Source organism: Staurois parvus, unplaced genomic scaffold, assembly GCF_062004578.1.
Source record: "Staurois parvus isolate SC_StPar_1 unplaced genomic scaffold, SC_StPar_1.0 ptg001132l, whole genome shotgun sequence".
Classification (NCBI taxonomy): domain Eukaryota; kingdom Metazoa; phylum Chordata; class Amphibia; order Anura; family Ranidae; genus Staurois; species Staurois parvus.
The window spans coordinates 1,931,629-1,955,000 of record NW_028318928.1 but is presented as its reverse complement, the minus strand read 5'-3'; the positions used below and the strand labels follow the sequence as shown (position 1 = coordinate 1,955,000).

Genomic DNA, 23,372 nt, shown 5'->3' with positions numbered 1-23,372 from the left:
AATAAATAAAAATGATTAAACTATGAACTGCCTAAGAAAATCTGTTAACAGAATTCAGGAGAATGGCTAGACTTATTTAAGGTGACAGAAGTCCCAAACTGCTCCAATAATCACTCTTTAAAACAGTAGCATAGAAAAGAGCATCTGTGACCATATCAAACCTTGCAATGAAAGGGCTACAGAAGTGAAAGAATAAGCTGTGTTTCATTACTGTCAAGTACAGGAAAGTTAGGCCAGAAATAATTCGCCATGGCAAGCTGGAAGTGACGTCAGAACAGTGAAGTGATAAAAGGGCAGAAGCCAGGGGCACAGAACCCAGGAAGGAAATAAAGAGGAACCCATTGAAAAATGCATTAAGGTTCTGCTAAACAGCCCTGCAGATTAGCATCAGAGGGAGACCTTCAACCCAATGGCCATCCAGTCAGAAAAGCAACAAACGTTACACTGCCTGCCTGTAGGAAACACAATCGAAACTAAGCCCTGGTTCACACCAGTGCAAGATGCAAATTATAAATCACACCTGAAGTCGCATCTTATGTATTTCTATGACATGGTCTTAATCAGTGCGATCTTAAGTAGCGCGTTTTCAAAAATAGTTCCAGCACTACTTTTTTTTTTTATTGCATTGTGATATGCATTAAATGAGGTCACAAGCCACAGTAAAATCTTGGATACAAATCGCATTGATCCGCAGCATTAAAATCGCACTACTTTAAGTGAAGCAGCGCAATTTCTAAGTCGCATTCAGTGTGAACTAGGGCTGAGGGACAAAGGGGGTGGGAGGGGTTTTTCACGGTTTCATATTAAGCAAAAACCACTCATCTCTCTGTCTGCTGTCCTGGAAGATGATTGGGGGACATTAGGCTACAGTGGGCAGATTTTGATGGGGGGGGGGGGGGGGGTGAAGGAAAGCTGCCTGGTTTGGCAAGTCTGTTTTTGCTGCAGCATACAGATGGAACACCAATTACAGCAAATACAGCACTAATTCATAGACCCATTTTACACAACAGTTACCAATTCATCTGGTCCTCTAACTACAGAGCAAGTGTTTTCTTGGTACATACTAGGCCCGTAAATAGGAACTGAAAATTATATGAATGCCACAACGTCGCAGAGTATTCCTGCGGACCACATACACCTCTCAGGGTACTAAATATATGTACTTTTACCTAGAGGCCACTGGGTGAAAATACTGTATTATAATTTTTGTAAGAAATTAAAATTTTGTTTTAGTTACCTGAAATTTATATGCAAATATTTCTAAGAATAATTTTGCAAGATTAACCAGAAATGGGAACTAAATTAATATAATTTCCTGCAGCCTATATCTTGACTGCCAGAAGAAAAAAAAAAAAAAAAAACACACGACAGGAGACAGTCAATACAGTAGAATGTAGCGTCTGATGTAAATTTATTGCAGACTCAGGGTTGCGAGACAGGTGATCCTAAATTGGAACATTCCCAATCAGCAGAATTTAATTTTCAATAGATTTTTAAAGATCAATAGATTTTTCCATACACACTAAAAAGAGTTGGAGGAATCTCCACTGCCAGCTACTGTATTCAGGCAGCTGCAGGATATAGGGTCACCTGAATACCCACAGGGTGATGAGATCCAGCCACTATTCAAGGATAAAAGGTGCTAGCAAAAAAAAAAAAAAAAAAAGTGTTAGAGGCATGTCGTCAAGGGAAGAGTTATTCTTGGCTGGCCTAAATTTTGTTTTCCATTGTCCAATCCTCCCGTTGGCCCCAGTATAACCCTGAAGATTAAAAACATCCTGTTTCCTTGGATAGACTAGAGAGAAAATATTTTGAAAATAAAAAAAATGGTATAAAAAAAAAAAAATCAGAGAAAATCTTTTTCTCTGATTTGTTGAAGTTCTGCCAAGTATAAAAACCCTATATTCTTTTAATCAACTTTTTTTCCCAGTTCACTTACCTGCAATCTCTTGCAGGCGATCTTCATCAATGTTGGGGTCAAAGTCGCTGCCTAGAACATCCGTACTCCATGTCTCACTGACAGTCTCAGAAATATCTCTATCATCGGTTAACCCCATCATATCGCGAATTTCAAATTTGCGTAGCTTATCATCAAGATTGTCCTGTGTTGTTGCTGAACACATAAGACATTTTAATCAGCTGTGGCCAGCAGTGTATGGTCTGCACAATGTTATGTGTGCACAATTGTTAGACAAGTTGTATTTTTAGGATAAATGTAATTATTGAAAAACTACAGTGCTCTCGGTCAATCCAAAATGTTAAGAAACCTCAAACCTGAATATTTAAGAAAGCAAAAATAAGGTTTTGGCTTTCTTAGGTGGCTGTCTGTGTGTGCACAATTATTGGGCAACTATTAGCATGCAGAACTATTATGCAACTAAATAAAACACGAAAATTTTCCCATCTCACAAACATTTCTGACATTTAAAAACCAAACAAACAAAAAAACAAGCAATCAGTAACCAATATAGCCACCCCTCTTTTTAAGGACAGTCATAAGCTTTCTATTTGTGGAGTCTGTCAGTTTCTTGATCTGCCGATTATCAACTTTTTGTGCAGCAGCAACCACAGCCTCCCAGAAACTGTTCAGAGAGGTGTACTGTTTTCCTTTACCGTAAATCTCCCATTTAAGAAGGGCCCACAAGTTCTCAATAAGGTTTAGGTCAGGTGAGGAAGGGGGCCAGGTCATTTTTTTCATCTTTAAAGCGGAGCTCCACCCAAAAGGGGAAGTTCCGCTTTAAGGACTGCTTCCCCGCTCCCCATTAAGGATTGGCACCTTTTGGGGGCGGGGGGAGCAGGTACCCGAATTTGAAAGGTACCGGCTCCCAATTGCAGTCGGACCGCCTAGGCGATTGGAAAATGAAGGTGTTCTCCCTCCTTCCCTTCCCGTAGTCTTCTGGTCCCAAAACACTACAGGACCATTCATGAAGCACAGCGGGTACCTGGCTGTGAAGCCGAAAACAGTCACAGCCAGGTGCCCACACTGAAGATGCCGACCTCCAGGAATCCAGGAAGGCAGGTGAAACATGTTGCGGGGGACACACCACGGGACCGAGGGACAGGTAAGTGGCTGTTTTTTTTTTTTTTTTTAAAGTCAGCAGCTACAGTTTTTGTAGATGCTGACTTATTTTTTGACAGGGAGAGTGGAACTCCGCTTTAAGGTCTTTACTGGCTAGCGTTTAAGTGGAGTACTTTGATGCATGTGATGGAGCATTGTCCTGCATAAATATCATGGTCTTCTTGAAAGATGCAGACTTTTTTCCTGTGCCACTGCTTGAAGAAAGTGTCTTCTAAAAACTGGCAGTAGGTTTGGGATTTGATTTCGAGTCCATCTTCAACCCGAAAAGGTCCAGCTAGCTCATCTTTTAAAATACCAGCCCATACCAGTATCCCACCCTCCACCCTGCTGGCGTCTTAGTCAAGTGGAGCTCTGTGCCCATTACTTACCCAGCCACAGGCCCATCCATCTGGTACGTCAAGAGTCACTCATCTCATGGGTACATAAAACCTTTGAAAAATTTGTCTTCAGATATTTCTTGGGCCAGTCTTGAAGTTTCAACTTATGTGTCTTATTAAGTGGTAGTCCAGTTTCAGCCTTCCTTACCTTGGCCATGTCTCTGAGCACTGAACACCTTGTACTTCTGGCACTCCAGGTAGGTTGCAGTTCTATGAATATGATATTCACCCCAAATCTTTGGCAGTTAATTTGCATATTTTTTTCTCAAACACGTTTCACTATTTGCAAGAAAATGTTTGCTGGTTCTGTTATCACGCACCAATCCCTTAGCAATTCAAGAGTGCTGCATCCCTCTAAAAAGTCAAAAATTGTAAAAAGTCTTTCAGAGTCGGTGAAATCTCCTTTTTGGCCCATTTTGCCTGAGGAAGAAAAGCTGCCTAATAATTATGCACACCTTGATATAGGGTGTTGATCTCCTTAGGCCACACCCTCCCTCATTACACTATATATACAAAATCACCTGATATGCTTAAATCCAATAAGCATTCAAGTTTATACAGCTTGGAGTTGGACAAACTGCATAAAAATAACGATTTGGTCAAAATACTCACTTGAGTAATAATTGTGCACACAGTGTGTGAATGAAGATCTCCATCTCACCTTGTTCATGTTCCAGCAGCTGCAGTGCTTCTACTCCATTGCTGCCTGATGGCCCGGCTCCCAGCTCTGACACCGACTCCCCAGTTTCTTCCAGATCCAGAGAAGACACAGAGTTGGATCTGTTCGAGGGACCTGTTGAACACGGATTTTCCTCTTCTGCTTTAGTGACATTTTCAACCAAATCACAAAACATTTGAAAATGTTCTCTCTCAAGGGACATTGCAAACATTAAGTATCAATTGCGAAGTCTGATTTTTTTTTTCTTTATCCTTTAAAACTTCCACGGCTCTGAAAACCATCACTTTTATTAAAAATCCTAATGAGTTTGGCAGCAAATGATTGAGTGGCTAAAGCTAGAAAAATATTTCAGTACTAATCATTTTGTTGTGTGCAGCGACACCTAAAAGTACATTCAAACCCAGGAACAAAATTGTAATATATTGCACCCTACCAGTCCTTAGATGTGGTGGCTGCATTAGCTTTCATTTTACAGGTAGATTTTCTGCAACTACAGAAAAATACTGGTTTATCCTGATAGAAGTCCGGTGTGCTTGTAACTTTCTGTGTAGCTCAGTGAATAATAAACTATGTTAACAGCTCTCAAAGCTATTTTTTGTGAACTAAACTATGTAATATAGACGAGGAGCAATTTTTAGTTAAAATCAAAAATCGCCTAGGGTGGAAAAGCATCTCCTCCATAGGTCTAGAATAGCGAGTGTTGTCACTCCACAACAGGTCAGAATCACCAGATGAAAGTGAAAAAAAAGCTTTAAAAACTGATGCAGCCACCATATCTAGGTACTGGTAATCTGCAATATATTACAGTTTTGTTTTTGGGTATAGATACAATATAGGTATGAACTGGGAACATAAAGTCGCACTGACATGCGACTTTGAAGTGAAATCACGCGATTTCAAAGTCATATTCAGTGTGAACAAGGGCTATGGATCAACTTCAATACAACCAGCCAGTGGGGAAACCTCCTGCTGTCAGAATACAATATCACTGCAGGAGGGAATGACATTCAGTGCTGATGGGGAAATTGAACAATTTCCTTTCCTTCAACCCCTGGCTGAAAGAAAGAAAATTGCTTAATGTATGGCCAGCCTTAGACACTAAAAAGCAACAAAAATAAATAACCTAAGAAACTGAGTAGGAAAGTGCTTGGTAAAGGACATCAAGATAAATACATAAAAAACAAGTCAGATTTGCCTTATTTTTGCTCCCTCCTTAACCTGAAAAGCTTGTCAAACTTATAGAAGAATATCTGATTAAATGCCCAATAATCACCATTTTTAACAGCTATAATAACGGCTAGTTAAAAGTCTTGAGTGCAAGCAATTAAGTATTCCCTAGGCCATTAAAAATACTTTTTTAATGTGTAAGAACTTTAACAAAATGAATGCCCTATGCTTCCGCAGCAGAGAGTTTAGCTGTTTCGCCATGCGTTACATTAAAATCAAAGCAACTGCAGCTTGGTGAATATTGTCCTAGAAGTCCTTGAGCAATTCTACTTCTATCTGGGACAGACTCATAAACGTTCCTTTGTTTGTCCTTGAACAAGTTAGCTTTTAAAGAAGTGCTGAATGTACTCCTACATTGATTGTTAATCTGTACCAAGCCTTAGGACAAAATTTAGTCATTTACCTTCTGAAATGCCTTCAAGGTTGTCACTGCAGAGAGAGAAGCGTAGGGTCTTATCTGGCTTCCCATGCAGTTTAGTGTCATCCACAGGAACATCTGCTTGTCCACCATCCACAAGCTGCATGTTTAGAACCTGCATATGAAAACATATGGTTTTCAGTACACAACTGATAACATTCTAAATCTTGAAGACGTCAGTTGACGAAACGTGCGTAGGGTGGGATGTGCCATCACCACACTTGTCCAGGTCTGAGTTAGTAGCTGAGTGTAGCAGCTAGAGTCACCCTGTAGGAATACATCATATGCGATCTACAAGTGTCTATTGAGACGCTTGAAATTGTAAGCGTTTGGTGCAATCTTGTTTTTACAAATAAATTGGCGGTTTTACACTATGCCAAGTTCTTCCTCTTATGCTGGTTCCATGGTTATTAAGTAATGTGGCCGTGTGGGGAGAAGAGGAGCAGGAGAAGCCATTTCTGAATTCATGAGCTTGTTGCTGGTTTTGTAAAAAACTAGAAATTTGGTCTGATGAGTTTTTTGGAGCAGATGGTGGTGCCGATTATGTTGGTGGTGCACTGAAGCAAGAAGTTCATGGGAGATATTATCCGTGTATTTTTTGTGATTTATACACTGCACGTGGCACTTTATAAAAGAATATTTTTACATTGGACATTAGATTATATTTGAAGGAACATTTGTTATATTTCTTGACACAGTTTTGGAAATTTTTTATGAACTTGAATGGCACGTCACTTTGTTTTTTTGTTTACACTTGGCACTTTGAGGCTCCATGCACCCTGGCTTAAAAAAAGCGCTGCTCCTAAAATCAGTTTAGTGTTTTGCCTTCAGAAGCAACTGTTATCCTGCGTGTCCATGCACATTAGGTGGTCTAGAGGTGTTTAATCACAGCGTTTAGAGACAGAAAAAAATTACTTCCGCTTGCAATTTTTGAGAGTGTTTTTCTAGTACATAATTGCCATTTTTTTCCTGCCAAAAGCCCTGGTATAATTTTAAGCTAGTGTGCATGGAGCCTAAATAAGTATTTGTAATTTTTTATATTTGTATTTGTAAATTTGTATTTGTAAATTAGCGCTGCTCCATTCTTGATTAATAAATGTAAAGCTCTGACAAAATCAGTTGACCTTCAAAAGATACAAAACTCATTTCAGCAGAATGTATCTCTAAGGTCTCAATACCATCACACACTTTCTACACTGATGGCAAAAGTAGGATAAACAAAATCTATGTGTCAAATATAATCGTTTATCCCTCCCTTTTAAAATAAACAGTTTTCTACCATCACTACAGTGGCTTTTGATCAATTTGTAGAAAGCAATCATGTCCCCTCTTAAATGTCTCTCCTCTAAAGTGATTATACACACACACCTGTGACCTGTTCCCACCCGGCCAAGAGGAAAATGACGACAGTGCAGAACTCTCGACGATCCGGGTGAGCGTCATATGATGTCTTGCGTGCCGTATGATGATAGCGCATTGCGCATGCCCAAGATCTGTAACTGGCTGTGTACCTTGGAATCAGCAGATGACAGATCTGTGTGCTGGTCTGTTGCCTGTACCTTGTGACCTGCGGTGACCAATCACTGCAGGTCACATTATTATTATACAGGATTTATATAGCGCCAACAGTTTGCTCTGCGCTTTACAATATAACGGGAGACAATACAGCAACAAAACAGTTCAATACAAGAGGGATTTGAGGGCCCTGCTCCTTGGAGCTTACAATCTAGGAGGGAGGGACAATTGTACAACAATGAATGGCTTCCTTTCATGCGACCAATTGTATACAATTATGTCACTAGCTGTGATTGGTCACAGTGATCACATGCACAGACTGGGAAAATCACAGCCCATCTGTGTTGTGTGATTAGCCGTGGCCAATCACAGGTAATCAGAACAAAAAACCCTGACTTAATCGATTGCTATAAGCCTGCATTTAACTGAATGAAAAGAAATTCTTTGCTAAAAGCAATCATATTGTGTTAAAAAAAAAAAATAAAAATACGGATCACTTCTCCAAAGTAGTACAAGGTTACTATGATAACATTATACTATTTTGGTCATAGTGAAATATGAAAAAAAAACTGTCACCAGCGTCCCTGATAACCGCCACACCAGTTATATGACGACGCTGTACTGCACCGGTGACAGAATGTAATAGAAAAAAAAAAAAGATTTGTGAAAATATTTTTTTAATGTCTTCTTTTTCCAAAAATGTATGACAAAAAAAAAAAATGCAAACTTCAAAAAATTCACTATGCCTCTTATTAAACTCAGACTGTCTACTTTGCAAAAAGGGGTCATTTGGGGGATATCTGTACTGTTCTGACATTTTTGGGTCGCAAGAAATTAGATTGGCTGTCAGTACTTCAGGAATGATCAATTCTCAAACATATCCCATAGTTTGTGAACTCTATTAACTTTCCTACAAACTAAATATTACTGATTTGAGTTATTTTCACCAAAGAAATGTAGCAGAATACATTTTGGCCTAAATTTATGAAGAACAATTATTTATTTGCAAACTTTTATAACCGAAACAAAGAAAAACTTATTTGCAAATTATGGTGGAAAATAAGTATTTGGTCAATATCAAAAGTTCATCTCAATACTTTGTTATATATCCTTTGTTGGCAATGACAGAGGTCAAACGTTTCCTGTAAGTCTTCACAAGGTTGGCACACACTGTTGCTGGTATGTTGGCCCATTCCTCCATGCAGATCTCCTCTAGAGCAGTGATGTTTTGCGGCTGTCGCTGGGCAACATGGACTTTCAACTCCCTCCAAAGGTTTTCTATGGGATTGAGATCTGGAGACTGGCTAGGCCACTCCAGGACCTTGAAATGCTTCTTACGAAGCCACTCCTTCGTTGCCCGGGCGGTATGTTTGGGATCATTGTCATGTTGGAAGACCCAGCCACGTTTCATCTTCAATGTCCTTGCTGATGGAAGGAGGTTTGCACGTATTTTTTCCGACAATTTTAGCAAAAAAAAAAAAAACCCCACAAACCTCAGTGGTGATTAAATACCCCCAAAAGAAAGCTCTAGTTGTGTGAACTAAATGAAAAAAAAAAATTTAGTTTGGGTAGAGCGTTGCATGACAGTTTTCAGCTTTCAGCGCTCTCACACTGTCAATTGTGACAGTGTGAGAGCGCTGAAAGCTGAAAACTGGCCTGGGCTGAAAGGGGGTAAAAGTTCCGTGTATTGAAGTAGTTAGAGAACCTGTCTTTAAAAAGATTAGGAACAGCAGCCTTTCTATCACTGTGCTAAGCATCTCAAGGGTGTATCAGGGTGTAACCCTATCAGGTCTTGGATATTTATTCATATTTAGATTTCTTGTACAAATTAAACCCTACTTTTTCAAGTGCGTAAACTGAAGAAAAACAAAACAAAAAACCATTTGGGATATTTGCCTTTTCTCCGATTTTCAACAAATGTCCACATTTATCAAAAGTCCTACATGTCGTCTCCTGACCCTCTTATTGTTGATGTATTTGTGGAATTCGGGTTGGTCTTTCTTCAGCAATATCTTTTTCATGTTCTATTTTACCTACCTTGATTGCTCTCTAGCATTCTGTATTGCATTTCCTGTAATTATCAAAAGCTGATGTTGTCCCTTCCATTTTATACATTTTTTTTTCTCTTTAATCTGCTTTTTAAGATCAAAGTTTAGCCACAAGGCTTTTGTTCTCTTATACTTCTTATTCAATGGCATCCACTGGCGAATGCCATGGTTGAAACCATCCATAAAACACTCCCATTTCTCTTTTGTGTTCTTTGTTGAGAACATCTGATCTCATTTAGCATCATACAAGGAGCATAGCCCATAGAAGTTGGCTTTACTCAAATTTAGTTATTGTGGTATCCACATGCTTCTCTTACCTGTCACTTACTTCAAATGCAATTACACAGTGATTTCTATTGCCTAAGACTGTAGTAAATTTCTGCAAAATGCAAAAAGCACTATAAAATGCATAGGTGTGAACCAGGCCTAAAGCATTATAGTATAACTAAAGGCAAAACTTTTTTTTCGTTTTGGCCAGAGAGAAGAGGGATTAGAACCCCTGTCAGTTTTTATTGCGGTCTATGTCCCCGTTAGGTAGATCCACCCTCTCGGTTTGTCCTGTTTATCATTATCATTGAAACTGAAAGTAAAGAAAATCCCAAATTGGGGGTGTTCTGGGAGTTCCCAAGGTATTCCACTAATTCCAGTTTAGCTATGGGACAGGATGTTAAAGGGAAATCTCCGAACTGGGATACAGATGGGGAAAAATCTGACAAGGGTTATAACCCTCCTTTGCAAACTCTCCTATACAAAATGAACAGAAAAGAAAAGTTTGGCCTATAGTTCTACTTTAAAAATGATACTAAAGTTACCAACTTTAAAAAAAACAAACGAACGAACATGTCATACTTACCTGCCCTGTGTAATGGTTTGAGCAGTGCAGCCCTGATCTTCCTCTTCTCAGGTCCCCCAGCAGCACTCCAGACCCCCTCCCCCCCGCTGAGTGCCCCTCATGCTTGTTCCTGAGCCACCTCTGTGTGTCTATGAGACTCACAGAACGCAGCCTGCCCCGCCTCCTGACTGGCTATGATTGACAGCCAATGCTGCTGAGTCTCAGCCAATCAGGAAGCAGAGACCAAGGAGAGCTTCTGCTCTCGTAGACATCGTTGGATCGGACTCAGATGAGTATAAGGGGAGAGGGGGTTGGTAAATAACCTACAGGCTTTAGAACAACTTTAAGATAACAAATGTCCCAGTGTTTGTATCACCTCCTCACTCTCCCTTATACTTACCTGAGTCAAAGAGGCAGCAATGGGAGCCATTGGCTCCTGCTGCCGTCAATCAAATCCTGTGGAGCAGAGAGTGGAGGTGGGGCTGAGCTACGCCATGTGTGTCAATAGACACACAAAGCCCACCCCGGGATCGAGCCCACAGGTGTGCATTTGTGTATACAACTTTTACCCTTGTACTAGCACCTAGTATCTTCTTAATGCCCGCTCTTGTTTTGCAGTTTGTTTTCGTGACTGGTCCTGCAACACATTTAGGTAATATTTCTCTGCTACCTAATTTGTGGTCGGGCCTCCCTCTTATTCCTCCTCATCCTGATTTCACAACGGCTTTAGCTCACTAAAGTTGTCAGTTTCCTCTCCCCCTAAAATCTAGTTTAAAATCTCCTCCAGCCTTCTAGCAATTTTCTGCCCCAACAAGAGATGCATCCTCCACATTAAGTTGCAAGTCATCCCATATGTAGAGTTGGTAGCCAACTGAAAGTCGCCCCAGTTCACCATGAACCCAAATGCCACCTTCTTACACATCATTGTACATAATGGTAGTCTGACTTGCTGTTTGCTTGGTTGTGCACTCTTGGAACTATGCTGGAGTTTGAAAATGCCTTACTCAAAACACTCTTATAAAAATACACAAGATGCCCAATAATGTCCAAGCTAGGCAACTTTGTACCCCATATAACAAGTCACTGAACTAATACAATATAGTAAAAAAAAATAAAATAAATAGAATCTTAACCAAAGTCAGTATTCCATCAGATATGAAGTGATGTCATTATAAGAATGTATCATTTCTACATACCTCATTCTCAGACATCATTCCAGGTGTAAGCTGGGGCCCTGTCCCCAGAGATATTACAAGGACCTCCTCTGGCTGTCCTGAAGGTGCGACATCCTGTGGGGAACTCTCATGTTCAGCCTCCAACAGGCTGGTTTTGCTTCTACTGCGGGTAACTATAATGTGGGGGAGGGGGAAAAAAAAATCAGCTGTCTGGCGAAAGTTGATATTTTCATCTATGTAAACAGAATATAGTGCAGAAGATGCTGCACATAGACAAAAGGTAACAGACACAATTAGAATGAATGTGTATGTCAAGTCAAAAACTTGTTTTATTTTAGTTTTAGATTTTAAAGTGGGGAAGGATTATAATTTATGATTTTACTGCTATTAGGGGCTCCATTAGAGAGAATTTCTCACTTCCTGTCCAGTTGACAAAGGTTTTATTGGACAGAAAGATCTACAAAAAGGACAAGGGAAGAAATAAAAATCCGACGGGGGTTCTAGCCCTACCCCACTCAAATAAAAATGAACTCATTTATGCCCATGTTTTTGTTGGACAGAATATGAGGGGACATTCTCGAATGGAACCCAAGAATAATTCTGCCTCTATTCAAAACTAGGAAAATAATATCTTTTTAAAAGGACAACAACACTTAAAAGGATAAGTTCACCTTTGGGAACAAGTAACTTGTTCCACCTGTTTTTTTTTGGGGGGGGGGGGCATGCAACATATTCCCGATCCTGCAGCTACCTCCTTCTCCCTTTGACAGCAGTACGGAGAGAAGCTGTCACTTTTTAAAAACAGACGCATCATTCATTCATTGTGCTCTGATAATGAATGAACTACAAGTTGATCTGCTGTGGATCACTGTGGCGTTAATTGAATTTACCTGTACATCCTGTACGGGCAAGCACATATACTGACAGGTCTGCAGGAGACCTGCATGGCACCAGCGATCTGCTGATCTATGATGCAATGCTTTACAGGCTCCAGCAATCAAAAATAACAAATGCACATTTTTTTTTAACCTGTAAAAAAAAATAAATAAATAAAAAATGTGCATTATTTTTGGTCAAAAGGTGAACCCCCGCAATGCCAGACGTTCAGCACTATGAAGAAGATGGACATCACCGAAAAGAAGATTTTTGCAAGAACCATCAGCCTTCAGGATGTGGGACATACACTATATTGCCAAAAGTATTGGGTCAGCCCTCCAAATCATTGGATTCAGGTGTTCCAATCACCTCCATGGCCACAGGTATATAAAATAAAGCACCTAGGCATGCAGACTGCTTCTCCAAACATTTGCAAAAGAATGAGTTGCTCTCAGCTCAGTGGATTCAAGCGTGGTACTGTGATAGGTTGCCACCTGTGCAAGTCCATCCGTGACATTTCCTGGCTACTAAATATGCCACGGTCAACTGTTAATGGTATTGTAACAAAGTGGAAGCAACTGGGAACAACAGCAACTCAACCACCAAGTGGTAGGCCACGTAAAATGACAGAGCGGGGTCAGCGTAAGTTGGCAGCTGTCTGCAGACTCAATAGCTAAAGACCTCCAAACTTCTTGTGGCCTTCAGATTAGCACAACAGTGCGTATAGAGCTTCATGGAGTGCCATGGCCGAGCAGCCACATCCAAGCCTTACATCACCAAGTGCCGTATGCCGTGGTGTAGAGCACACCACCACTGGACTCTACAGCAGTGGAGAGGTGTTCTCTGGAGTGACGAATCACCCTTCTCTGTCCGGCAATCCGATGGGCATGTCTGGGTTTGGTGGTTACCAGGAGAACGGTATTTGCCTGACTGCATTGTGCCAACTGTAAAGTTTGGTGGAGGGTGGATTATGGTGTGGGGTTGTTTTTCAGGGGTTGGGCTTGGCCCCCTAGTTCTAGGCCTGCACAGAGTCCTGACCTCAACTCGATACAACACCTTTGGGATGAATTAGAGTGGAGACTGCGAGCCAGACCTTCTCGTCCAACATCAGCACCTGACCTCACAAATGTGCTTCTGGAAGAATGGTCAGACATTCCCATAGATACACTCCTAAACCTTGCAGACAGCTTTCCCAGAAGAGCTGAAGCTGTTATAGCTGCAAAGGGTGGGCCAACTCAATATTGAACCCTACGGACCAAGACTGGGATGACATTAAAGTTCATGTGCGTGTAAAGGCAGCCCAATACTTTTGGCAATATAGAATATGTCATTACAGTTGAGTGAGTAATACAACTGCAATAGTAGTGAGAAAAAAAATAATTTTTGTGTGGAATTCACTTTAGTTTACTTAAAGGATAAGTTTACGTTCTCCAACATGTTGCATCTGTATTTAGGTTGGAATTTTTAACATGTTCCAGCTCCTGTCCTGTGACAGCAGGTGGAGGACCTTCTCACCACACCACCTGCCACACTTAAAAAAAAAAAAAAACACGACGAGTGTGGCTCCACCCACACAGCCACGTCATTCACTCTCAGTTTCTTGTGAATGAATGCCTACAAATACTGTCACCTACTGCAACTGATGGCTTGTAGTTCTCAAAGGACCAGGGCACTGGTGAGCACTCTCATAGTCCATGGATTCTGCCTGTATGGACAGACAGCTGTATTGAGTGTCCGCAGGATACAGGCATTGCGCCCACAATCTAATGATCGAAGGTGCAATGCCTTACGGACTGTAATGTAAAAAAATAATAAAAGCACTTTTTTTTACCTGCAAAAATGTGTGTATTTTTTTGTAAAAAGTGAACTTATCTTTTATAAAAGGAACTGTGCAAATACCAGCTTTTTTAGTTCCTATTACTAAAGTGTACATGCAGCATATGTGCTGTATCCACCCATATAACGTCAGATTACTACACTGACCTGCACTATGCTGATTATGTCACTTGTAACAGAACTGTACTCAGTACAGAGATGTAAGAAAATATATAGATATATGTACATAAAGACATAAGACAATTCAGCAATACAAAAATGCAAACAAAGTTCAGTCCTTGAAACCAAAGGTGATCACCAAACCGCAAGCCATACCTGTGGTGAGAGCTCACCATTTGGTGAACAAGCTCAAGATCTAAAGACATACAGGATTTACAGAAAGCAATACAAGACGTGCAATCTTTAACGCCATAACACTGCGCAGAAGGCAAAAGTAGTACATGCTGTTGGCTTTTATTCTGCCTTTACTGTGAATCTTACATGTTCTATGAATCCATATAATAGTACATGAAAGCTGATTAGTGAATGATGTCCACTACAAAAATGCAACCCAAGTGAGAACATTCAAACTATTTTCAGCACTGTAAACATATATAAATAACATGCAAGCGATGGGTAGGTAGCTTCTGTGACTGCTGCAATGATGGTTTTTGCTAGAGAAGAGAAACTGGATGTGAACCAAGCTTGTCCAATATAAATTGAGGGAAAAAAACAAACAAACCAAGATTTGGGAAATGTAATTTATACGATAATATACTAATAAATTAGACCTATGACAAACCCTGCAAACATTTGAATAAAATGTGTGATAGGACTGGTTGGCCCAGTGCCGTCCTACGAACCAAATCACATATGCTCCTTCAAACCCAGAATAGTTTATTTCCTTGGTGAATGAGGAGGAAAGGTGAGCATATGTGGATGTGGGATTGTTGCACTGCCCTGCATAGGTCTGCTTTAAAGCTGAACTCCGGGATAAGTAAATATTGTCTAAACACATGTGCATTGTCTACAGCATGTGTATTCTTGGCGTGGTTTGTGTACTTCTTCCAAATCTGTGCAGCAATCTATTATGAGACTGGAACTTCCTTTAATAAAGACCGCTCACTGCTACTCTCCCTCCTTGTGCAGGGTAACTGGTCTTGTCTCCGCCCCCTCCTGTAATTTTCTGCTGGCATGTAGTGGGTGGGGTCTGCTGGCTGCCTCCCACAGCTCTGCATTCTGTATAGTACAGTGAAGATGTCAATGCTATTTTACAAGGTAATATCTGGGTTTGGTTCATACAAAGTTCTATATTTCTTGTGGCTATTCAGAAATATATATATATATATATATATATATATATATATATATATATATATATATATATATTAAAAGGTTTTGGTGGCCGAGTTTAGCTTTAGGTAATAATTTATATCCTATAGTAATCTAACACTAATTGTGACAGACTGATTTTCCTTACGTCCAATTCTATGCGCATTTCCCACACTGCATTCAAAATGCACTACATTTGCAATCTGCAGCGGGTGTCCATGTTAACTCAAATGACACCCCAAACGCAGGTCGCGAATGCAGTGTGTTTGCCTGCACCAGATTGCATGGTACAGTAGTACCATGCAATCTGGTTCCTATGCATACTGTAAAGTCGTGTATGCACTACTTTTGATGCGGTTTGGTGAAATATCAACCCATTTGAGTGAATAGGCAGATCTCGCACTGCACCGGGATCGCATGAGAACTGCACAGAATAGACAGTGAGTTCCTCTGTGATTCACAGTGTGAAACTGCCCTTTTTATCCTTGTAATAGCTAGATAAAAAAAAATGAGAAAAAAAGTCACCCAAAACATGACACAAAGAGCAATAAAAACCTCTCAAACCCTTCTCTACTAAAAATGTTTTTGTTGCTGCTCTCATTGAAGAGATTAAACTCACTTCATGTCTCATGATTCCTTGTCATGGTGTGGAAAAAGCAATAAAAATCTGAGCAAGGAACCCTTTCCAATTCTTTTAAAGGGCTTGTTCACACTGGGTGTGGTAGCTGGCGTTTTCTTGCATCAGATCAATGTTGGTCACTGTAACAGCACACAAAACGCAGGTGTTTACTATGTGCCCTGTTCACACTGCAATGGAGCCCCTTAGTGCTGAGTAATGCATACTGTATGCACTTTTCTGTAACTGACCAGAGTTTCACCTCTAGGTCCTGTGTGCCGTCTGTTTCTATGCACTGTGACACATACAAATTAATTGTCAGTTCAACTGCTCACCATTTTTTATTTTCTCCCGACTCCTTCCTCATTGTGCCCTGTACCTGCCATTTCTGTCTTTGCTGTTTTTCACATCTTCTCTACTTCATTTTTCCTTTTTCTTTCTACACATACGTTTATTCCTCTGTCCATAGGCAACCTAATCTCACACCCAGACTACACTTGCACATGTGCCTCTCCCATTCCACGGAGTTATTTTCCTATGCGTTGGCTACCTTTGAGTGGTACCTTTGTTGCTCCTCATGGATAGCACCGAGCTTTCTATATTTTCGCAACTTCTTCCTTGCACCAGAAGCCCAGCACCTTTAGCTCTATCCCCTTCCCCCCTACTCTACGATAAAAGATATATGGGGGAGCAAATAAATGATCCTGCCCGTTTGGTGATATTTTGTACGCTGTGTGGTGATTATGATTAGTGTTTGCCTTTTTTTTTTTTTGCTGTGTTCTCGTGTTTTTTTTCCTAGTTCAACTTCATTATTGTTACAGGTGACACGAGATGGCTTTATCATTTTGTTCACCTGAGTATTTCTTATTGTTTGGCATATGCGAGTGGTGTTTCACCGCGTTTCTCTTTGGCACATTGTATTACTTTGTACAATTTATACAATTTATAGGTTTTGAATTTTTCTCAATAAACTTTGTGGAACAAAAAATTGTCAGTTCAATAAGGTTGAAAGAAAGAAAATAACAAAAAAAAAAACCAGTACAGTGTCTAAATGTGCATTGCACCGCCCCATCCCTCACACTATTGTTGGGAGCAGTGTAATTAGGCCCTAAGTGTTTTGCCTGCGTGTGAAGTAAATTAGAGGTGTTCATGTTATGCTGTCTACATCACAAAAATATTGTCTAAATACAAGAGTTGCGCATATAGTTGCTTGAATCTTGGCGTGCATTGCGTATTTCTTCCAGATCAGTGCAGTAATCCCTTGCAATACTTTTCCTTTTCGCAGGAGCTTCCTGTAATAAGGACTGCTCACTGCTGCCTCCTATCCCTGTGCAGGGTGAAAGGTCTTGTCTCCACCCCCTTTCAGTTTTCTACAGGCAGTCTGTAGTAGGTGGAGCTTTTTGGTCCTTCATCACTGTGCTGCACATAGCCTGAGCAGAGATGTGGGATGTCACAGCTGGTTTTACAACGTAATAACTGGGTTTACAAAACTAAAATGGATTTATATATTGTGTGGGTATGGAGTAATCTATATAAATGAAGTATGTGTGTCTGGAGTTCAGCTTTAACCTGAAATTGTAAAAAAAAAAAAAAATTTTTAATCTGGACATTCACAGTCATTAAAGTTTATCAATGTAGCCAATAATACACAGGGACAGCGTCAGGTTTTATACACACATCTTATTCTGAAGACTAACCATAAATACTGTACATCTAAATAGTACAGAAAGAAAATGTTACATAATAAAGCGTTGTTCTCAGTAATACGATTGTAAAATCTGACTTTAGAGAACAACCCTGAAGGGATATCAGGGGCAAGCTTAGTCACATCACAGAAGTGTCCCTGCATGAAAAAAGAACATTCAGTTACACACCAAACGGGGTCACCAGGTTTATATGAGCAGAGAGATTTGACGCAGACGTGTCCCACACTGTCATGGCTGCAAGCTGCTGCCCTGGGGAGTTAGTGAGTCAGTGATTACAGAGACAGAATGAAGTTAAATAAGTCAAACAAGTCATATATTCATACTTTTAAGGCCTCATTCATACGGTCATACTACAGCCGTGTGAGGGCTGTGTTTACCTGCACAGGGAAGTCCCATTCATGTCAAGTGGAATGCAGTGGCTGCATGGACACAGCTGCTGCTCCCAATCTGACATCCATGCAGGCAGCAGCGCCGGAGTCCAATTGGGAGCAGTGGCTGTATCCATGCAGGCATTGAATCCCAACTGCCATGAATAGAACTGCCTACACGGAGACGTATGCACCAGCAGGTAAACATGGCCCTAACAGGAGAATGTGCTGCAGTATGCCTGTGTGAATCAGGCGGAAGGCCTAGTTCACACCTATGCGTGCGACGAATAATGATTTTCTAGCACGTTTTGCCGTGCGTTTTGACACGCTTTGCATTTTTTGCCAAAAGGAAGTACTGTGAGTGCAACATTACACTCTCTGGCACTCAAAGTAGTGCAAGAACATTTTCATGATGCGACTTGAATGCCAGAGAATGTAAAATCCCATCAAAGTCAAACTCAATATTTTCAATATTGGCAAAAAAAATGCAAAACGCATGAAAAATGCAACACTTGTGTTTTTGATGCAGTTCCATTAAAGTCTATTGCACCAAAAACGGAAACTGCTGCAGTAAAAAAAAATCCCTGACCTTTTCCAAAAATGCATATATGTGAACATATCCTTTAGGAAACCATGTTAAATGGAGTGGACTATAGTGCAGTGCCGCAAATAGCACATAGCAAAAAAACAACGCATAGGTGTGCACCAAGTCTTAGTGAAAGTAAAAAAAAAAAAATCAGGATTAAAAGTTAATTATGTTTAAAAGAATATTCTAAGTACACAGTAAAAGGATGCTCGCTCGATATAACTCAAACATTATTTTCAATACTCATGCTTGTCATAAAATGGCTGAGTAGCTTATTGATTTCATCTTTTAAACATATAGCAAGAGGTGGCTATTAAAGTGTTACTAAACCAAGGATCCTGCATTCACTATATCTGGTCTCCCACAGTACACACAACATGGAAATGCAATTATTGTAGTAAATATAAACTGCTTAATACCTTTTCTCATCAGCAGTATATAGCAGCCTTGTGACTTCTATCAGCATCCAGCAGAGCACTGGTTAAAGCTTGTAGGAAGAGTTTTAATTTTCCTCTGACTGCACTATGAGATTGCATAACCCCTGACCCTCTGTCTGGACAGTGCCGATTGGCCCTGTGCTGATCACATGCACCCTCCCAAGGCTCTGAGGCTCAGTTTTTATCAGGAGATGAAATGGGGAACATGGAAGAAGGGGAGGATCAGCTAAGACAGGATCAAACAGTCTTTTCACACAATGTACAAGATTAACCCCTTAAAGTTCCACAGTGTACAGCACTGTACAGCGTTAAAGTGGAATTCCACCCAAATCCTAACTTTACCTACTCTCAACTGCATTCTGAGCCTATTCTATCTAACCCTGTAAAGAAAAGTTTGCAATACTTACCCAGGGTGGATAAAAAAAAAAAAAAAAAAATCAGATTTTTTTTATTTTTATCAAATTTATTTAATAAAATGCTTTTGGAGTAAATATCTATCTAAAGATAGTTTTCTGTTTAAGATACATTAATAATTGAGTTTATTCAGCATGAAATGGAGCTTAGCTATGTAGCATGAGGCTGTATATTCTGCAATATTTACATTTTTGGTAAACTCATTCAATGAGATAACATGCACTGCATTGATGCATTCGCACAATTTCACAGTAACCATGAGAAAAAACATGAAACAAAAGAATGTGAGTAGTTCTCCAGCTATGTGTGATTAACCAATTAACCTAAAATCTGTTCTGATATCGCTGTTTTACTAACCAGACAGCTTATTATTCTAAAAAGGAAACCTTCATTTGGTCTGCAAATGTTAAAGATTCTAACTACCAGCAAGAATAAGTTGGATTCCTTACATTTAAAGAGCACCTGTCATTTTACATCAATCATGGCAGCGCCTGTTAGCGGGCATCCACTCACCTGCTGCCTCCACATCCCTCACCTTGTTGTGTCACTGCCGCATCACCAGCCACCCCATTAAAGTGAATGGGACGGTCGGTGAGTCAACAGAGAGTCGGAGATGACAGGTGCTCTTTAAAAATTATGATTTAAATCAAGCTTTTTCACTAGTGATTTAAATCAAATCCACCCTGTACTTATCTATTCTGAAGCCACTCCAATCTGGTACCAGGCGGAGCTGTCGGTGGTGGCTTCTGTGTAGAGCAGAGGCAGCCAACAACAGATGCTCCATAGTAAGTCTATGGGTGACATCCTCTCCTCTATTTCCCAGTCGTCGGCTTCCTCTCTCTACACAGAAGCTGCCAATGGAGACTGGACCAGAGCGGCATCAGAATAGGTGAGAACAGGGATCTTTTCTTCACAGGGTTAGATAGATTAGGCTTAGAATGGGGCTGGAAGTAGGCTTACAGTTAGTTCAGATTTGAAATTCCACTTAATCACTTTTACCACCAAACACCTTCCTGGCGAGTATAGGTAATACTTTAAATATTGTTCTTCTAGTCATGTCTAATTCTGCCTAAAGCAGGTATTGAGCCCAACCCTTTACAAATTGCTGCATTGAAGCTGCAAGAAAAAAAAAAAGCCTGCAGAAAAAGTATACTTTCCATCCTAGTGTTCTTAGGACCCTGTCCTAAAGACCACCCTTCTGTGGTGCAGAAGTCAGGAGTAAGGTAAGTATATTATTTTTTTTCTTCCCCAAAAGGTGCTTTTCCTTTTACAGTAATTTTTTTAATTGGTTGTGCTTAAAAGTGTTACTAAACCCACAACAGTAAAATCAGTCTGTATGTGCAGTAAAGCATGCTTGTTATACTCACTGTGGAACCTAAGGGGTTATTCCTCCGCATTGTGTAAAAAGGATGTTTGATCCTGACTTCTCTGATCCTCTCCTTCTTCCACAGTTCCCGATCCATCTGACAGCACAGAGCTCTGGGAGACACTGCTTAGTTTAGTGTGTATTGCTATAGAGTTTTTTTTTTTTTTTTTGAAGTGTGCATGTGATCAGCACAGGGCCAACGAGCACTGTCCAGAGGGTCAGGGGTTAATCTGCCTCATAGGACAGTCAGAGGAGAATGAAAACTCCTGCAAGCTTTAACAAGTGCTCAGCTGGACACTGATAGAAGTTACAAGACTGCTATATACTGCTGATGAGAAAAGGTATTTAGTAGTTTATAATTACTAAAATAATTGCATTTCCATGTAGTGTGTACAGTGGGAGATCAGATATAGTGAAAGCAGGCCTGGGTTTAGGAACACTTTAAACCAGTGGTTCTTAACCTTGTTGGAGGTACTGAACCCCACCAGTTTCATATGCGCATTCACCAAACCCTTCTTAATTGGAAAAATAAAATATGATTTTTAAAATTCAAAACATAGGTATATATTTAGGTATATATTTATACATAGGTGCACAAAATTAACAAAACCATTAAGAACAAAGAACAAAACCATTAAAACATGATTTTCACACAAAAACATAATAATGAATATTTACTGCACGAATCATATGAGTCGGGTGTGGGTCTTCACCTCCGCCGAACCCGCGAGACTGACTCACCGAACCCCTGGGGTTCGATCGAACCCAGGTTAAGAACCACTGCTTTAAACTTATATAAAAAGGACAAGTGCCCAGGCCCATACACTTTCACAGCTTTTTAAGGCTCCATGCACACTGGGCGTTTTAATACCGCTAGTAACGTTAGCTGTGTAAAGTCATGTTAAAAACGGGAGTTTTTCAGTCGTTTTTAGTGTTTTTTGCATTAGCATTTTGTGGCAGTTCAAAACGCCTGTTTGCTGCAATTTACTGCGTTTTGCAGTGTTTTTCAGCGTTGGAGCATTTTTACAGATTAAAAACTCCGCTAGAAACCAACTAGTCCTGGGTTTTTTTCCAGCCAAAAAACGTGTGCATGGACACATAGGATAACATGCTGGGGAGTTTACTGGCTGTAGAAAAAAATGTCAAAAGCCAAAAACAGTCACTGTAAAAATGTCCCGTGTGCATGAGGACTAAAAGAAGTGGAGACCTGATGTAATAAATGGATATTGCCTTTGAGTGCTTCAAAGTGGTTTACAAAGGCAGAAGGTTTTTTACCTTCGAGCATTCTCTGCATTAATGCAAAATACAGTCTTAGTCCAGGATCACCCACCCTCCACAGCCCGTCCTTAAACGTACCTGAACCTGATCTCGAATCAGAAATGTGCACAAGAGCAGTTGCTCTCTCTTCTTGTTGGACAAGGAGGCAGCAGTGAGAGCAAGTAGCTCATGCTGCAGTCAATCATAGAAAGGAAGGAGAAGCAGGGAGTGGAGCCAAGCTTCGGTGTGTGTCAACGGACACACAGAACCAGCTTATGAGTGAGCACCCTTGAGTGCCCCCATAGCAAGCAGCTTGCTATGGGGGCACTTGGTGGGAAGGAGGAGCCAAAAGAAGGCCAAAGAAGAACCATTGCAAAGAGCAGGTAAGCCTGACATTTATTTGTTGAATAACATTTTTGCCTTTACAATCACTTTAAGCACATATAAGTATGCAAAAATCATGAAGTATAGGCTCCTCTCCCAAAAGCCAGGGCACCAATTGCTAAAAAATCTCCATCCCTTCCTATAGCTCTCATTATAAGACTCCTGTCTGTCTAAACAAGAAATGCAAAATACGGTGGAGGATTGCTCTGTATTGTGATGTGCTTTAAGTATTGTACAGTGGGGATCGAAAGTTTGGGCACCCCAGCTAAAAATTTGTATTAATGTGCATAAAGAAGCCAAGGAAAGATGGAAAAATCTCCAAAAGGCATCAAATTACAGATTAGACATTCTTATAATATGTCAACAAAAGTTAGATTTTATTTCCATCATTTACACTTTCAAAATAACAGAAAACAAAAAAATGGCGTCTGCAAAAGTTTGGGCACCCTGCAGAATTTATAGCACTGCGCCCTTTGCAAAGCTGAGACCTGCCAGTGTCATGGATTGTTCTCAATCATCGTCTGGGAAGACCAGGTGATGTCAATCTCAAAGGTTTTAAATGCCCAGACTCATCTGACCTTGCCCCAACAATCAGCACCATGGGTTCTTCTAAGCAGTTGTCTAGAAAACTGAAACTGAAAATAGTTGACGCTCACAAAGCTGGAGAAGGCTATAAGGAGATAGCAAAGCGTTTTCAGATGTCAATAATCTCTGTTCGGAATGTAATTAAGAAATGGCAGTCATCAGGAACAGTGGAAGTTAAAGCAAGATCTGGAAGACCAAGAAAAATATCAGACAGAACAGCTCGCAGGATTGTGAGAAAAACAATTCAAAACCGACGTTTGACTGCACAATCCCTCCAGAA

The 23,372-nt window shown here is 40.3% G+C and overlaps 1 protein-coding gene across 1 annotated transcript in view; it reads right to left on the bottom strand.

Moving 5' to 3' along the window:
- Nucleotides 1-1,939: 1,939 nt before the first annotated feature.
- Nucleotides 1,940-23,372, bottom strand: part of LOC149439386 (GTPase-activating protein and VPS9 domain-containing protein 1-like) — a gene marked incomplete at its 3' end in the record, with an annotated part of 92,300 nt that continues 70,867 nt past the window's right edge. The window contains exons 7-11 of the mRNA XM_089659093.1: nucleotides 17,864-17,944; nucleotides 11,372-11,523; nucleotides 5,766-5,895; nucleotides 4,118-4,276; nucleotides 1,940-2,113 (exon numbers count right to left, since the gene is read on the bottom strand). Of these exons, the coding sequence (XP_089515219.1) occupies nucleotides 1,940-2,113; nucleotides 4,118-4,276; nucleotides 5,766-5,895; nucleotides 11,372-11,523; nucleotides 17,864-17,944 (696 nt within the window). The remainder of the gene's footprint in view (nucleotides 2,114-4,117; nucleotides 4,277-5,765; nucleotides 5,896-11,371; nucleotides 11,524-17,863; nucleotides 17,945-23,372) is intronic.